Source organism: Rhinatrema bivittatum, chromosome 1, assembly GCF_901001135.1.
Source record: "Rhinatrema bivittatum chromosome 1, aRhiBiv1.1, whole genome shotgun sequence".
In the NCBI taxonomy this organism is placed as follows: domain Eukaryota; kingdom Metazoa; phylum Chordata; class Amphibia; order Gymnophiona; family Rhinatrematidae; genus Rhinatrema; species Rhinatrema bivittatum.
In genome coordinates this window covers 480165331-480183981 of record NC_042615.1, presented here as the reverse complement: position 1 = coordinate 480183981, position 18651 = coordinate 480165331, and the positions used below count along the sequence as shown (strand labels likewise).

General features: G+C 41.4%; 1 protein-coding gene across 1 annotated transcript in view; it reads left to right on the top strand.

Moving 5' to 3' along the window:
* FOCAD (focadhesin) overlaps positions 1-18651 on the top strand; it is a 788759-nt gene that overhangs the window by 59878 nt on the left and 710230 nt on the right. The window contains exon 5 of the mRNA XM_029606912.1: positions 1957-2061. Within this exon, the coding sequence (XP_029462772.1) occupies positions 1957-2061 (105 nt within the window). The remainder of the gene's footprint in view (positions 1-1956; positions 2062-18651) is intronic.

Here is an 18651-nt window from a genome sequence, read left to right as displayed (position 1 = left end):
ACATCCTGCTGTCCTGTGACAACACCTGTTACAGGTAAGCAAAATTTGCTATCTTCTTTGTATGGATCTTTATCTGTTCTTATAATGCTATTTGCCTTTATTGATTTATGCAGTATTGCTGTGATGCTGTGTGATATTATTTGTCTTTGCTGATTATACAATTTTCTACCATACTTTACCATATTTATTAAACTGAGGTTTGCTTTTACAACATTGTGTGTATGTGCGCGTGCTGTGGTGCAATATAACACCATTCAGGCCACCTCTTGCACATTCACATCACATTACTGTTTGGACGTGACAGCAGGGTTGGCCAATCTGTCCTTTGGAACTTGTTTGAGGTTTGTACCAGAGGCAATGGAGAGTAAAGTGATTGCCCAAGGTCACACAGAGTAGCAGTGGGATTTGAACCTTTGCTTCCCTGGTTTCTAGCTCACTGCTCTAACAACCAGACTGCTCCTCCACTTTGAAAGGTAGCCTTTTAAAATATTTAGAGTTCCTGATAAGGACTTAGATTCTTAAGTACCCTGTTGAGTCAAGGTTGAAGGCTTCAGGCAAAGCTGAGAGCAGAGCATTAAGAAGCAACTGACCCTCTAAGCTCAGCAATCTGGATCACTAGTGACACACGAAGCCTGTCTTCCTGGCATGTTACTTCTTCCTGTATGCTGTCACTGTAGTTGTTTTCAAAATTTGTTGGCTAGTTATGCTAATCTTGGGCATCAGCAGATTTGTGAGTTTCGAAAATGTGTTCAGTTCCAGCTTACAGGAAGGAACAGCATACCTGGCAGGAGGGTTCCATTACGGCATCTTTTCATCGGGGTGGGGGGTGGGGGGTGGGGGGGAGGTATGATTTTGCTGGGTAACTGGATCTCATCCTTCCTTCCCCCTGCTGCTATTTTTTTTTGGTGGTTATGATTATGCCTTCCTCTAGGGGACAATACAGCCACAGCTCCTTAGGAGACATTACATGCTTTTTGTTATTTTCCCCCAAAATGTTGATGACCGCCTGCTCTAGATCATTATTACTATTATAAACCTTTGTGTACAATTTTAAGATTAAAACCAAAGCTAAGCAAAACTTAAGTTAAATTTCAAAACCGCTTCCAAACTGTCACAGTGAGTTATGTGGTAGAGGTCACAACCAGCCAGATAGTGGATATTCTGAATATTCATCTTTTTTTTTTTTTTTTATCTTTACCTTTTATTTATATACCGCCTAGGCCATAGGTGGTACACAATAAGAACATGCAAAAGTAAACAAAATGCTAGCTTATCAGCCAGTCACAACTCAGGATTTCTACTTCATGCTTTTGCATGTTCTTATTGTGCACCACCTAAGCATAGGTGCTATATAAATAAAAGGTAAAGATAAAAAAAGAATATTTAGAATATCCACTATCTGGCTGGTTGTGACCTCTGCCAATATACTCATTGTGACAGTTTGGAAGCGGTTTTGAAATGTAAGTTAAGTTTTGCTTAGCTTTGGTTTTCATCTTAAAATTGTACACAAAGGTTTATAATAGTAATAATGATCCAGAGCAGGCGGTCATCAACATTTTGGGGGAAAATAACAAAAAGCATGTAATGTCTCCTAAGGAGCTGTGGCTGTATTGACCCGTGTGGAGGAAGGCGTAATCATAACCATCAAAAAAATTAGCAGCAGGGGGAAGGACCCTGTTGAGTCAAGGTTGAAGGCTTCAGGCAAAGCTGTTATATCATCTCTGCTTTGAACCTCCTGGGTTACCGTATCACATGCTGAAGTTTTCATGGGAACTTAAGGCTTTAATTGTACAATCCCCTGGATTTTGTCTTCCAGTTTTTTGTTTTTTTTTAATCATCAGAGTTTGTATGAAGAATCAAAATAAGAGTCCTGGAAAGCTTGTTATTTCTTTAAAACAAAATGTAATGTGATATAATGTGTTTCTAATGAAGTGCAAATATTTATCTTTGTTACAGGAATATACAAGGGTTAGTGAAGGGCATTGGGAAACTTCTGGAGATGCAAGTCCTTCAAACTGAGAAATACGGAGCTGGTATGTCCTCGTGCTTATATGCAGTCAGGTGAGTGCTACCCTGGATTGACAAAATGAATGTTCCTCTATGTCCTTCAGGCAAACAAGACAGCAGTTTGTGCTGATAGCACAAGTTTTTTTGGGGTTTTTTTTTTATTTGCACTTTATTATATTTCAAATCATTACACAGAATGACAAGTAAAGCATCTTCTCATAGTAACAGAATAAAATAAGGCAATATTTATGCATGGGCCCACATTATCGGGGGGAAAAGAAAGTATGAAAATTACTATATCAGGAACTCCAAAAACCCATATCTTCAACCAAGGTTGCTCTTATTAAATAGAAACCTCTCAAGATCTACAGGATCTGAAAAATAAACGTATTACCTTGAAGAGAAGTGACACACTTACAAGGGGATTTCAAATAAAAACACATGGGTTTTAATCTAAAAAAAAAAAAGACAGCCTTACTATGTCAAAAAAATAATATATCTATTTTCCTTGAAAACTTTTCTAATCTTTGTTAACTTGTCAAAGTTAACAGAACTTGATTTGAATAAACATTTTAAAAGTTCTGTGAACATTAACAAATAGGCTTTTGTAACGCTGTGGGATTTTTGCTTCCATATGACATGGGTGGGCAAACCTCTTTCAATGAGGACCACATTACTGGCTCCTGGTTGTACTATGGACCGGTCCGTAGAGCCTCTCAAGTGTGGAGGGGGGGAGGTTGGCCAATACAATTCATAACTTCAGTTATTTTTGAGCAGCAACAGAGCACTTACTATATAAAATTTACTGTATATAACTAAGAATATTATAAAACATTAATGTGAGAAAGCAGCGCGAAAAGTGACGTTTATATGCATGCACCTAGAAAAGGGAAAATCTACAGGCACCAGAAAGGATACCAAAAAGCTTATGCAAAGCATAAACAAAATACCAAGTTACAAATTGGAGGCCCTATTAATAGGTTTTTGTAATAAGCCTTAATGCCCAGACGCTTACGTTTTCAATTGGTAAAACCTGTGTATGTGTATATATCTATATATCCCTAGACATAGGATCAGTAACTATTTCAGTAATTCTGTATTACTAGCATACATCCCCTCTTAGCATCTTGCATAAAATAGTTCAGGTTTTTGAAAGACCAACCAACTGCATGAAAAATATACAGTAAGTCCTCATGGAGTCTACTGAGAGGCAAAGGAACAGAATAAAACAAAACAATTTCAGTGGCGTATATATGGGTAAAGAGCACCAAAGGCAGCACCTCTCCGAGTCCTGAGGCAATATGCTCTTCTACCCCCCAAGTCCTCTCAGCGTGATTGACACTCGCCCCTCCACACCGGTCAGGCATAAGCTATTGGTTCCTTGCAGAGCAGCAGCACTCACCCTCTCCATCTTTTTTTTTTTTTTGACCGTTTCTGCTTTTAGACTGCTTTTTGTCTAGGGCTTCCTGTTTAGTAATGACACAGAAGCAGCAGTCTCCACTGCTCAGGAACAGCAGCTACTGCTGCCGCCACCCTCCCTCCACCTGATCTCTGCTAAGGGTCGCCTTGCTACCTCTTCTCCTGGCATCCATCCTCCGCAGCATGAGAACTCCCCTCCTGCCACTGCGGCTTTCCTTGGCACCATCTCAGCCTCTCCCCCTCCCCCCCCTTCTTTCATTTTCTCTGTCACTTCCTCCATGTTCTCTTGCATTTATCCTGCCCTGTCCCATTGACAGATTTGTGTCTGACCTGGTAATGTGCTGTAGGCTTGGTCTACCTTATCCTAGATCCATGCATGCCACTGCCTCCTCACTGCTGCTGCTGAGAAGTGCCGACTGCCATCATCTTATCTTTCTTTCTTCTTGGGCATAATGATGTGACGTCGGCGCACCAAACATAGCACAACTTCAGGATGAGGTAGGCAGACTGGAATGAAGATGCTAACAAGCTGATTTTGGCCTGCGGGGCCATAAGTTTGCCTACCTCTGTCTTATATACAAAGATGAGCACCAAGGCCTAAATTCTCAGAAGACAATTGTGTCTTCTTTACAAGCATGGGTCACGTGACCATGGTTAGCATTGAACAGATTCTTCCAAAGCTATTTGAAAAGGTTAAAATACTGATGAACTGCTGACTTGAGTAAACACCTGTTATAGGTGCAAGTTTGCTTTCTTAACACCCCAACACCTGAAGAGAACATATTTTCTAAGTTGAACTAACTTCTAACCTTTTTAGGAATTTTTTTTTTTTTTTTTAAATTTGCAATGGATTTTGAGCTAAAAGAGCTAGACAGTGTTTCAATTAAATAAAACCTTGTCTTACATATTAAATATTTCTGGAAAATCAGGAAACTCAATTCTATCAAATTTTGGCATGCTGCAAAGATTGGAAAGGACATGTACACTGGTGTTCATTCCTATAAATGTCATTAAAAACCTGTATTAGAGTAATGTGGGTCACAGAAAAATGCACTAAATTAGGAAATGAAGTTTTAGCTGCCCAAAAACCACCATGAAGCTCTTTTTTTTATAATGTTCATTGTAATACGAATGACTTTGTAAAGGATTTTTTTTCTAATTACATTATCCCAGAATTACATGGTTACAGTTTTTTCCATTTAGAAATACAAAGCCCAACTTTCAGAACTGTGCCTGTACACCATTTGCAAGCACACATGAGACTATAGGGATTTATGATGGGAGCCGCACAGTTTATTGTATACTGTGTATATCTTCCCCAAAAATATGTGCATATATTTCTATATACGTTTATATTTGTAATGCAGGAACACAATACTTTTCTACTGTTATATAAAGTTATGGACATATATTTTACGCACATGATAATAATAGCAGTGCACACTTAATAACCTAGAATTAAATGTGGAATAGGTATTTTATGAAGTATATATGTATTCAGCTTCTGAAAATACTTACTTGCACTTGTCCTTGGAATCACTAATTTTCCAAATTCCTCCAGTTTACCTAAACCTCCCACCAAAAAACTACTGAAAAGACAAATGTGATTTTAATTGTGTGAGTCAATGAGCAAGTAGATACCTCTTACTTTAATTAGTGAACCTATATTTCATAGCCTACCGTGCTGGCCACATTTCACCATTCAGTTCCATGACAGATTGTGAAAATTTCCTCAGGTTGCTGTAGCTATCCAAAGCCACACTACAGATTGCCAGCAGTTTTAAAGAGCCAGCAGGGATGGCAGTTGGTTTGAGCATGTTAGGTCATGTTCCTACAGTGTAATGTCTGTATGACAGATCTACGCCTTGGGCAACAAGATCCTCCTCAACTGTTCTTCTGCATTTTCAGTCTCCCTCTTTAACACTTATATGAGATCTTGATGTAACTAGTTATCCTACTGTCCTTCTAGATAGTGTTGTATGCTATCCTAAAAATATGAACATTTAGGACATTGTCACAGATATCCCCATACAGAATTTCTCAGATATTCAGCCAGCAATGATAATTGTTTATCTGTAGTGAATTAAAAAACTGCTGGGTAACAAATTATCCCAGAGCAAACAATTTCCTATCTTGTCACACACTTCATGCCATAACTCCAAGGCTTTTGTTTCTATAATGTTCTTTACACATATTGTTGTGTCTGTGACCAATGTCCCCAAATCTCAGCCAGTTATAAACAGTTTTCTGTCTTTAGGTTATAATGTTTGTTTGTCCTTGAAGGATGTTGAATACCCTAGGGTACTTTAATCACCCAAATCAGCCAATAGTCCTGGATAGATACCTCACTGTGGATGAAAAACTGCTTGCTTTTCCAGATGGATAAAAGACTCATATGGAACTTTTTAAAGCTTCCTTGAGTATAACTCAGAGACTATTGATAACATCAGTTTCCAAGTTACATTGATAGCAGCATTAGAAAGACCCATACAAATTTTGATCCATCTGGAAAAACAAGCAGCTTTTCATCCATAATGAGATATCTATCCAGAACTAATGACTGATTTTGGGGATTAAATTACCTGGGAGATCCTGTCTGTTTATTTATCCATGATAGTGGGGACTGCTAAACTTCTTATATATTTATTGAACAAAAATGTTTCCAAAATCTAGGGAAGAAGATAAGACACATGACAAAGTCTATTCCTTTTCAGAAGTAGTACTTTTTTCTGGAAAAGGAAAGGATAGGCTATGCCATATAGATTCCTGGCTCAAAACCTGGTGCTCAGAACGTGGTTTTGAATACATTGGAGGCTGGGGCCGTGTATGGAGCAATAAAAAATTATATGGTAAGGATGGCCTACATTTGTCAATGGCAGGAAAAAGGATAAGTGAGAAATTCAGATCATACTTTATCAGGCATTTAAACTAGAGAGAGGGGGTGGCAGGAAGTAGCCAATGAAATTGGCAGGTCAGTCCCAAGGAATACAGGAAGTGGGAGGAAAAAATAACAAAATCAGTCTTTGCAGAACAGAAAAGGTCAGTAGGGAGAGCAGCAAATCAGTGGAGAAAAGTTTGAAAGCTATGATCACAAATGCTTGTAGTTTGGGCAATAAAATCCCAAACCTGCAGGCTCTAATGGTGAGGGCAGACTTGGACATTGTTGCTGTTATGGAGGCATGATTTATGGATTCTAATAATTGAGATACAGCCATCCCGGGCAAAAACTTGTTAAGGAAGGACAGAGAGGACAGCAAAGGGGGAAGAGAAGCTCCTTATGTCAAAAACAATATTCAAGCAACTGAACTGCAAGGGACCGTGGGGTAGAAAAAAAGCATTATATACTGTCCTAAAAAAAAGAAAATGGTGCTTCTATTTTTACTGGTGTGGTCTGCAGGCCTCCAACTCAACAGAAGAACTGGACAGCAATCTGTTCAGACATTCAAAAGATGGGAAAGAAGGAAGAAGTGTTGCTCATTGGGAGATTTTAATCTGCTGGATGTAGATTGGAGAATCCCTTCTGTGGAATCTACAAGATGTAGATAGTGAATGCCCTTCAATTGGCTCTGCTCAAACAAATTGTAATGGAACCCACGAGGGAGGGTGTGATACTCAATCTAGTACTCACTATTGGGGATAATATCGCTATTATCCGGTTGGGTGCCCTCTTGAGTACCAGTGATCATTAGATGGCATGGTTTGATATTGCAGATAAGATACAGAGAAGTCGTACAAAGACCCGAGTTTTGAATTTCAAAAATATGAACTTTGTTATAGTGGGAACGTACCTGGAGGAAGTATTAAAAGACTGGAAGAAAATAGGCAAGGTGGAACATCAGTGGGCCAAGTTAAAAGGAGCTATTACAAAGGCAAAAGAGGAGATCACGTGATGTGGTGGGTCTGGTAGGACGTGTTCCTCCACACTCCGGCTGCCTCTCTGGCCTTATCCACCCTCATCCGGCCCAAATGACTAACTGATTGGCTACCAAAATCATCCTCGGGTGCAGCGCGATCCGCAGTACACCATCCTCTGAATTTGCAGTGGGTATATGGCTACTCGGACCCTCCGCAAGGACAAACCTAAATCACTAGCTCCTGGCAACAAAATGGCCGCGGCTGCGACGGCGGCCCTCTCTGCAGATGGCGAAACTTTGGAAGAGAAAATATCGCATGCAGTGGTCACTGCTTTGGATGTGCGTTTACATCAATTGTCCGATCAGATCGCTGATGTGAGGGCCTCTTTGACTGAATTTGATGCCCGTGCCGAAAAAATTGAGGGGCGAGTGGGCCTTGCCGAAGACGACATCACCGCACTGGAAAAACGAGTGGAGGAGCTGACCAAACAAGCAGCGGCGAGTGAGGACCGAATCGATGATCTGGAGAACCGATCCCGTAGAAACAACTTAAGGTTTGTCGGGTTCCCAGAGGCGATTCCGGAGGCAGACCTTCCGCGTATCTTGGAAGCATGGCTGCTGGGGCTTGTCCCTACCTTGGCCTCGCCCTCGGGCGGGCTTTTTGAGAGAGCACATCGTCTGGGCCGGAGAGGGGAGGGCGAGTCGGATCGCAGGCCCCGGGTGGTCATTGCTCGCTTCTTGCACTTTGTGCATCGATCCCTCGTTCTCCAACACTTTCGAAAAGTGCGTGAGTTCTCCTATGAGTCACATCGGATCCTGGTGTTTCAGGACTTTTCATCTCGGGTGACGCTGCAGCGTAAAACTTTTCATGATGTCTACTCAGAACTCGTCAACAAGCAAATCAAATTTGCATTCATGTTTCCCGCTAAGCTTAAGATTATGCATCAGGGGCAAACCAAAGTGTTTGACTCTGCGTCGGAGGCTCGTGTGTTTGTCAATAGCCTAGTCGGATCGAGCCCCCACGAGGCCGTGTCTTAGGATGGGCGCTAAATGTGTACCTGCTTGCTGTTATGGAACAAACCAAAACGAAATACCATGGGACTTGAGTTGCCAGTCCATAGAATGGTGTGTGGTCCAATGCGACGGGGATCGTAAGCACCGCTAAGCTTAATATATCTACATTATTCCCAGTTGGCTAAGACTACGCTGGCACGCAAAGAAGACAAACAACAACAGAAAAAAAAACAAAAAAAAAAAAACGATGTGACCACGACTACCTTTTTGCTCAGAAAGGCGCTATGGAATATCTACAAGCCTTGATGGCGAAGGGGACTCCTTTGGTGGTCCATAGCAGAACTCAGTCTTCTCCTCTATTTTCGGCGTGGACCTCTGCATCTTGGCATCTGGTAGTTGTTCCTGTTTGCTGTTTGCGTTTTGTTTTTTACTTCTTATGTTACTGTATTAATCTGGTGTATACTGGCTTATGTTGCCACGCTGTGATTTACTGTATGGGCTTCCTTTGCCTTCATTTTGTGTAGTAGGGCTGGAGAGGCAGCTGAACACATTGTAAATCTAATCTACGTGATCTATCCCTGATATAAATCAGGTTTACTAAAGTGGGGAGTGGGTGTGGTGGGCTGAAGCGTTGGGAACCTGGGCTTGGTTCCTGATGGGCCCAGCTTACTTGAGAGTTCAAGGGGGGGGGATGGGGGGGATGGGGGGGGGGGACAAATAGAGAACCTATGTTATTTGGGGATTTGTGGGATGTATGTATGGTTGATGGTTTGGATGGGAGTTTTCTTTGCGCAGGGACAGATAGGGTACATCAGTAGTATTACCCTGGGAGAGCAGAATGCGGTTTTTTGGATCCCGCCAGAGAGCTCTGAATTGGCACCGCCTCCTCCTGGACATTTCCTTTGCTCTTTGCTATGGCGATAAATGTTGTTACATGGAATGTGGCGGGTTTGGGTACCCCCATAAAACGTGAAAAAGTTTTTGCCCGATTAAACAAACTAGGTGCCAAACTTATATTTTTACAGGAGACTCATATGTTGCCCCAGGAAATACTGAAACTAAAGAAGAAGTGGGTCTCCCAACTTTATTATGCCACGGGGTCTTCGAAGAGCCTGGGGGTTGCCATTATGATTCATCAATCTGTTCCTTTTACCAAACAGGAATGTATAGAGGATCCCCAGGGTCGTTATGTGTTAGTGAAGGGGTGCTTGTTGGGCTCCCCCATACTTCTTGCTTCTATTTATGCCCCGAATGTTTATGACCACACATTTTACACTACCTTACTATCGCATTTGGTCAAACTGGGGGATTGCCCTATGATCCTGGGGGGAGACTTCAACTTTGCAATTGATCCTGAGCTTGATAGGCAACCAGCCAGAGGGGGGCATCAATGCAGTCTCAGAAAGGGGCCGGGATTTCTCTGTAACCATCTTGGTCTTATGGACCTATGGCGTGTTCTACACCCCGGTGTGCGAGAATTTACCCATATGTCGAAGGCGCACCCGACACAATCTAGAATCGATTATCTCCTTATATCTGAATCTCTTTTTTCTAAATTCACTAAATCTGACATCGAAGCCCTGGTGATATCTGATCACAGTCTGGTGTCAGGGACTCTCCAAGTGGGTGGCCCTGGTGTGGGGGGACAATGGCGACTTCCTGCCGCACTAGCTTCTGACCCGGAGTTCCCGCAGTTTCTGAAGTGTAAATGGCAGGACTTTCTGGCAAATAATGCCCAACACTTGGATCAACCGGTTCTTTTATGGGAAACCACGAAGGCGGTTCTGCGGGGCGATATTCTTAGCTATGCCAGTTATAAAAAGAAAAAACTCCATAATGAGATTGTTAGCCTGGAGAAGAAACTAAGAAGTGTCAAAAGACGATTGTCCATCTCTGGGGATCCCACAATAGCTGCCCAGTTTAAGGAAATCCAGGTAGCCCTTAATGACTTATTACATGCCAGGGCGGCACGTGCCCTACGCTATCGTCAATTCAATTTTTTCAATATGGTAACAGGGCTGGCCGTCTCCTGGCTCGTCTTTTAAGGGCGCAGGAAGCCTCAAAGTTTATTGCTAACCTTAAAAATACGCAGGGGGAGATAAAGTCCAACACTAGGGACATTGCACAAATTTTTTCAGACTATTACCGGTCTCTCTATGCTGCTGACCCTGTCAATGAAGAGGAGATACTCCGCTTTTTGCAGGGTTTGCCTTTGCCTAGTCTATCCCCTACGCAGCTTCAGAACTTGCAGCGACCTATTGCGGAGGAAGAGGTGCAGGATGCGATACACTCGCTTCCTCATCAATAAGCCCCGGGACCTGATGGTCTGACCTCAGTTTTTTATAAGGCCTTAAAAACAGAGGTTAGCTCCCTTCTCCAATCAGTGTTTGAAAGGATGACAGATAATCAGGAGATGCCTCTGACAATGCGAGCTGCCACTATTGTAGTCCTACCTAAGGCTGGAAGGGATCCGTTGCTTCCCTCCTCATATAGGCCGATATCTCTTCTCAACTTAGACATCAAAATATATGCCAAAATTTTAGCAAACCGTTTAAAATCTCTTATGCCCTCGTTGGTCTCCCCGGACCAGGTGGGATTTGTAACTGGGAGGCGATCTACCGTAAACATACATAAGGTTCTGGCTGCCCTGGAGCTTTGTTCATCTGCTCAGGTTCGTGATCCTCTATTGGTGACCTGTGATGCCGAGAAGGCATTTGACAGGGTGGCCTGGTCTTTTCTGAAACAGGTACTGACTAAACTGGGGTTTGTGGGTAGAATTTATGATTATATTACCTTGTTATATACAAATCCCACAGCCCGCATTTTGGTTAATGGGGAACTGTCGGAAGAATTTCGGCTTGCACGCGGCAGGGCTGCCCCCGTCCCCTCTTTTATTTATTTTAACGGTGGAGCCCCTTGTGTGTAAATTAAAAATTACCCCTGAAGTTACTGGTATTCCTGTGGGGGCGAATTCTTATCTCACCCTTTTGTTTGCTGACTATATCCTCCTATTGTTATCCCAGGCTAGAGTTGCCCTCCCAGCGGCGGTGACAATTTTTCAATTTTACCAACTCCTATCAGGCTTCAAATTGAACCTTGATAAGACGGAGGCTCTTGACTTGTCGGGATCCCTTCGGGACACATGGGAACATTTCCCGGTGAAATGGGCAGCGAGTACGATAAAATATCTGGGAATTACCATACATGCGGACCCGACAAAATGGTATACTCTTAATATTCCCCCCACGATTACCAAAATGACGCACAAGTTGCATGGGTGGCAATCTCTCCCCCTCTCTATCCAGGGGCGCATTGCAGTAATTAAAATGGTGATTGCACCTTTCTTATTATATAAGCTATTAATGTTACCTTTCCTGCTTCTCTCGCGGGATCGGCGATTGCTTAATACTGAGCTCCGCAGATTCCTATGGAGGGGTAGGAGGCCGAGATTGTCTTTGGCCACTTTAATGGCGCCACGGTCTCAAGGGGGGTATGGGCTGCCTAATTTCCATCTGTACTCTCTGGCGGCTAACCTCCGCTTTCTTGGAGACTGGTTCTTTGGAACTTCGGAATATACTGACTACCCCTTAATATGCACGCTCTGTACTCCATATGTTCCCAGTTTTCTGCTGCATACTTCATCTCATCTTTCACACAGGTCTTTCAGTCACTTTATATTAGTTCAAACAATGCGGAAAGTGTGGAGAATTCTGCGCAAGATGCTAAAGCTCTCTGTAGATGTTTCTCCCCAATTTCCTATGCGGGGCTCTTTGTTGGCCTCCTTGTCTGCAAACACTCCTCCAGACCCGCTCTCACTATCGGCTACCTGGCCCCTGGGTGGTTTGCTGGATCCCAACACAGGTCGAATGTATTCCTTTACTCACTGTCAAGCTCATTTGGGATTTCGACCTAGTCACTTTCTGCTGTATGGGAAGTTGCGAGCCAGGTCTCATATGTTGCTCCGGGGACAAGAGGGCAGGGTGAGTAGTTCTCAGTATGATGATTTGATGTCCTGTTTCCAATTGCGGAAGGGTTCCTTGTCCTGTCTTTATTCTTTTTATGTAACTGTGCAATCGTATCGGATATATCATGACTTGTCTGCTAAGTGGTCTCGGGACTGTGGTGAGGATATACAGGCCTGTATGCTTAAGAATTCTTATGCTGCTATTTCCTCAATAACGAATAATGTTGGACTTCGAGAGTTACAGCAAAGGATTTTCCATCGTACCATATGTTCTCCTGCCCGAGCCCATCGCATGCGGTGTGCGCCATCGGCGGCGTGCCTAAAATGTCCGGAGTTGTCGGCTACATTGTTCCATTGCCTGTGGAGTTGTCCTTGTATACAATCCTACTGGGATGCCATAAGAGGATGTTTATCTTCTATTCTTCACAAGGAGGTCCAATGGGCGACCTCTTTCTGCCTTCTCTACAACGATGTGGGTGATCAAAGTTTAAATGTGGACAATATCGGACTGATTTCTAAAGCCTGTTTGATTGCCAAAAAGTGCATTCTGCTCAAGTGGCTTGACTCGAGCCCTCCCACTCACACCATGTGGCTTTCCGCGCTGACGGAGCTTTATCAGCTGGAATATGGCTCTATGTACAGATGCTTTACAACTAAGCGGAGACAACAATTTCGGGAGCTTTGGCTTCCATTCTATCTGACTCTCTCGTCTACAGTACGGAAAGCGGCTCCATTGGTGGACTTGTGACTATGCGATGCCCTGGATTTGGATTACAGACCTGGGAGGGTCGGTTCGCTGGTCTCCTTTCATGGGCTTTCTTGGGGCCTGGTGAGTGATCTTGGCCGTCCCAGTAAGACTACTATCAACCATCCTTAAGCTGATGTTTGATATTTGACATTTGTTATCCTTTTAAGTTGCATTGATCTTTATGGTTCTCTATGGGAGGGTGGGAGGGGGGTGGTATGGGTAACCTCAAAGTAAGCATTTCTCAGAAAATGAAAAACGTATTGGGGTTGTACTTGCAAAGTGTACGGTGTACCCAACTGTGTTTGTAGCTGTATACAAGTTGCTCCAATAAAAATTGTTATTAAAAAAAAAAAAACAAAAAAAAAATTATTTTCATACATTCAGACTGGTTTATTTCATTACTCTAAAAAGTTAGAATCCATCTCTCTATAAACAATAAACTTCTACCTAAGGACAGAAGGGTCATGTGAATCAGGTAGGGTTGGAGCAGAGCATAACCCTGTCACATTCAATGGCAGTATCCTCTCTGGGGAACCATGTTTGCTATGTACAGCTTGATATTTAAATTTCTCTAAACTTGTGAACATGCAGTGTAGCCATAAAAATGGTCCCACTGGAATGATCTCTAAATCTACATGGGAGGTGGCTGGAAAAGACCAGTAAAGAATTTCTATCAGTCATCTTGTGGTGAATGGTAGTTTTCAAAATGCTTTGTTTGTAAACTACTGTATCAAGGAAAGAAATCTTCTCTCAATAATTCAACTACGCTACAAACTCCACTAAAGAATCCAAGATGCACTCCAAACAAAACAAATATCAATAAAATTGATCCATGTTTTGATATGATGCCAAAATAATGAAGTATATACAAATTGCTACTCAATAACAGATACATATAAACACGCCATTAATAGGGACTTGGTGGCACCCATGGCTGTACCTCTTATTTGATGGTAAACTGCATTTTGAAAACAGAAAATTTTTGTGAGGGCCACACGTGCTAGATCACAGATGAACTGATGTTCTTCCAAAAGTCTGGCAGTTTTAAGAGAATCACCTATAACCACAAGTACTGTTTCCTGTGGAATATTTGTATATAGGGCTGAAATGTCAGCCATTACTAACAGCCACTATTTATTACACTTATAAAAAGAAGTGTGCAAAACTTGAAAAAAAATGAGTAGAACGTCTAATGTATGATCTCATTTGTGAGATCAAAGGATTGACATATGAATATATATGTTTCAATAAGGGTTTGTAACAAGGACTCTACACGAAACAATTGGCCATTCCGGCAGATTTTCTAAAGTTTTACGTATTTTAGATTTCAAATAGAAATTCAGTGTAATAAAAAGCTTTCAAAAAACAAAACAAAAAAACAAACCCCAAACAAAAAAAAAGCCAGAGTTATGCTCCTTTACAGAAATCTAACTCTTTCTCTTGCTCTAAGATACATTTTACCTCCTGGCTTAATTCTTGTGGGATCCTGGTCAAGGAGTTTATAAAACTGAAAATCACTAAGTTGATGTGATGCCTCTGCATTATGTACTGTTTTGCCCAGAACATCCACTCCCCCACTCTTATCCACTGGGCAAATAACTATTGTAGAATCACTATGAAGAACTTCACATGCCTCCTATACTTCACCATTATCTTTCTAAAAAAATAAAGTAGATGCTTCTAGAGCCGCTGAATCCTTCATTACTAGTAATTCAAATGCAGCTATGAGTGGGTCTGTAGGTCCCACCAGAACCCAGTTGGATTTTCAGACCAATAAATCTCTATTAGGTGTTGGGGGAAGATTTGCAAAAATAGGCAATTTTTAAATTGCACATATATTTTTGCAAATGTGTCCTAGTTAAGTAGATTGTAGTGATTAATGGGAACACATGAGACACCCTTCTGTATACTACTTTATCATTGTTAGCTGGCTTATTAGGTAAATTAAAAACAATGTCATGTTTTATACTGGGTTCGAGTAGTTAGTTTGGGAAAATCAGATTGCTGCGATATCCATGTTGCTTGATTCAGGTCTCTGTTCTGAGCATTCCTCAGAAACTGGCATGTTCCAAAAAAAATATCAATTATCTTCACTACTTCAGTGGGTAACTGCTGGAATGTTAAACCTGACAGTTTTGTTACTCACTCTCTCTTACTATTGGAGGCTCATCATTGTATTTTTGGTAAAAGGTTTCACATCATTGAAAGTTTTTTTCCCAAAGGAGCTTGTGAATATTTATATATAGTAGGGGGACCTAGTTTCAAATTTTAGAGTATTCTTTGTAATGGATTTCCTCAGATTGTGCTTTTTCTATCTTAAATGGCCTATCATTCCTCCTCTGCTGGCTATGTAGTACTGTTCTGGGCAGGCTAAACAATATGGCCCTTTTCCCAACTTAGCACGGAGTGCTGGTTCTTCCAGAACATTTATTCACAGGAAAGCATACAGGTTTTTGATGTATTTTTATTCCTTCACCTTGGCTGTGCCGGCTTGCAGTCTCTGCAGAGTTGTGCCAGCTATGGTTTACTAGTATATATATATATATATATATATATATATATATATATATATCTCAACTCAAATCTAAGCGAACAATTCTTGTATGTCTTATTAATTCAAAGTTTGCTATCTACAGAGCATTTGAATAAATACATTTTGAAAATATGGTACAAATCTGTACATGAGTGAATTTTATTCTTAATTTAAAAGCTGCTTGTTTTATAAGAGCATCCTTATTAAAGCATCTATGAATTATCAAACCTTGAACAGATACAATTTAACAAATTTAAAAAGTTGATCAGGATAAATTGCAACTGTTTTCACCCATAGGTTGCCCCAAAAACCAATGTCCTGGCATCAGGAGAGTCAAACCAGGACACTTATGGTAGGTGGACTTCTGCCTATACCAGGCACCTTCCCTTCAGGGTGAACTCTCTGGTGTTGGTGGCCAGCAAGGTATAAAAAAGGGGAAAGTCCCAGATACGAACAAGGAGCAAGAAGCCTGGAACAGAATAAAAACAGGAATCCAGGAACCCAAGAAGGCAAAATCAACTACAGAATCTGCAGACCAAGTAGTCAACGCAGGACCAGAAAGTAGGACCAAGCTCTGGCAACTGACTGATGAAACTGCCTCAGTATAAATAAATCTATGCAAGAAACAAGATAGCTGCCAAGGGGGGAAGCAAGGGGCACTTGGGAGATAATCCAAGAACTCAAAGTGCCACCTGCAGGCTGAAGGGAATCCCCTTCAGGATGGCCTCCAGCAGCCCTCTGCATTGCTTGCAAAACTATTCTTCGAGGCGCATGAAGATCCAATGAATCAACTCAGGATCTTTCTTCAGGGCCATTACCCTTTCCAATGGACCAAGTAATGTACTCCATTATGGGACACTTGAGTCAGTCAGCCTTAATTCAAGATTGAGGAGATCAATCAACCAGAACTGGATCTGGATGCATTTCTTGCTTAGTGAGAGGATCTGGCATGGCCAGCTTCAACAAGGACATGTGAAATGAGGATGGCATCTTAAATGTATGGGAAGCTGAAGATGCATGTTTACTAGGTTGATTTTCTCAATAATGAAATATGGCCCTATGTTCTCATGACAAACTCAGTGTACGGGACCTTCAGATGTAGATTCTGTAGGCAGCCAGACCTTATCACCAACCTGAATCTATGATAACAATCAGTTAATTTCTTCTGTTGGGTTACAGTTTTCACCAAATATTGCACCTCTATACCAAATTTTCAGTAAATGTTGCAATAAGTGGATCCCTAAAGGCTCAAGAATGGAATAGTGCATGGGGTAACTTGCTGGTGTGGCAGTTACTACCCTTAACCAATAAGCCTTGATACTGCTGATGCAACTCCAACATTGCTCTCTGCTTCAACAGCAAGGGGAAAAGGGGGATTGGATTCAGACAGCAACCAATGAGATCCCTGAGTCTTGCAGTCTGGGGAACTGTTGCACAGACATAAGGGAAAAAAATATGGAACTGCTTCTACAGCCAAGTCCATAAGTAAAGATCATCAAGCAGCATGGTTTCAATTTTCAAAAAGGCTCATCACCCAGTAATTATTTTTTTAATGAATCATAAGGCTTGGGGATAACTGCATGGAACATTAGTTGCTACCCTTAAGAGCAACATGGGGTAACCTGCACAGCATGGCAGATACTAGGGATGTGCAATCGTTTTTCTCGAATTAGGCAATTTCAATGAATTTGCCTAATTCAGAATAGTTCGGGAGAACCGAAAAATTCAGTTTCGGGTTAGTGTGCGCTATCAGGAGTTAGCGCGCACTAAACCCGAAAATTGGGGCTCCCGAAAAAAAAAAACAAACCCTGACTGCGGAAAAAAAAATTCCCACCGGGGGTGGGGGGGGGCAAAACGAAGCCAGCTAAATCCTAACCCGAAGCACATCTCTAGCAGATAATACCATAGGAAGCTTGCTGAACAGACTGGATGGACGGTTTTTAGTTATTTTCTGTCATCATTTCTATTTATGCATATGTATATGCATGTAAGTTATCAGCCACATAAATTTCATAGCTGGAACAGCAGGAGGTAAACAGTGTAGACCAATAACTGAAGAATGAAGAAACCCTGTAGATTCAACAACCACTACATACGAAGAAAGGAAGTCACAAAGACATCAATGACAAAGGCTTTGCAAAAAGCATTAGAAAGGACATGACTGTATACTGTGTCCATCCCTGATATTGAAGGCAGTCTGCCACTTATCGCCTTATCAGATGCAAATGGAGATTATATTCCCCTTGCAAGTCAGCTTGGTAAAAAGTCTGGGCACCCTGAAGTTGTCAAAAGTTCACTTCTACTGCTAATTTCTGATCTTTAATTTATTTTTAATTTTATATACCGATGTTCCTGTATAGGATACTACATATTGTACTGGTTTACAGGAACTAAACTGTCGCCTTGGAGAGAGTACAAGGAACATGTAATACATATAAATTGTAATCTTATTAGACCCTGGTAATCGATACAGGGCTTAAGGGATCCATCCTTTGGCAGGAAAGCAATCCTGCAAGAGCAGGGGACTGACAGTTGAAGGAAGCTTCAAGCCAGATTTTCATGAATATATTTGGACAAATATATATATCTCAATGTTTAATCTCACCCTCCTATGCCTAACAATTTTTTGTGTGTCAATTTTTATATATTTTTATATCTTTTAATTAAAAAATAATATGGAATGGAAAAGGTAAGTTTCATACATATGAATGCATGCCTCCTCGGCTTTGCTTCATTTGTAATGTAATCATAAGCTTACCGACCTTCCAATCCCTTTTTGTTATATTCCTTCTTTATTTTAATCAGTGTGTGAATAAATAGTAAATTATTCTCTATAGACGCCAGTACTGGCTTTTAGCTTGTCTAAGATATTATAATCAAAAACGCCATTAATAAAACCTATTTAAGGTAAGATTTTATACTAGGAAAATGTCCGTACTAAACCGCCATGATGGCAAGGTATAGAAAACGTGTCACTTATCTCCCAACACAAGCTGTGTTTCGAAAAAATATCCTTTCTTCCTCAGGAGTTTGTATCCTTTTAATGGAACGCGCTCTCAAGTTCCGCCAGTTCTGCAGACTCTTCTCCTGGCCCGAATTTGAATATCTCCTG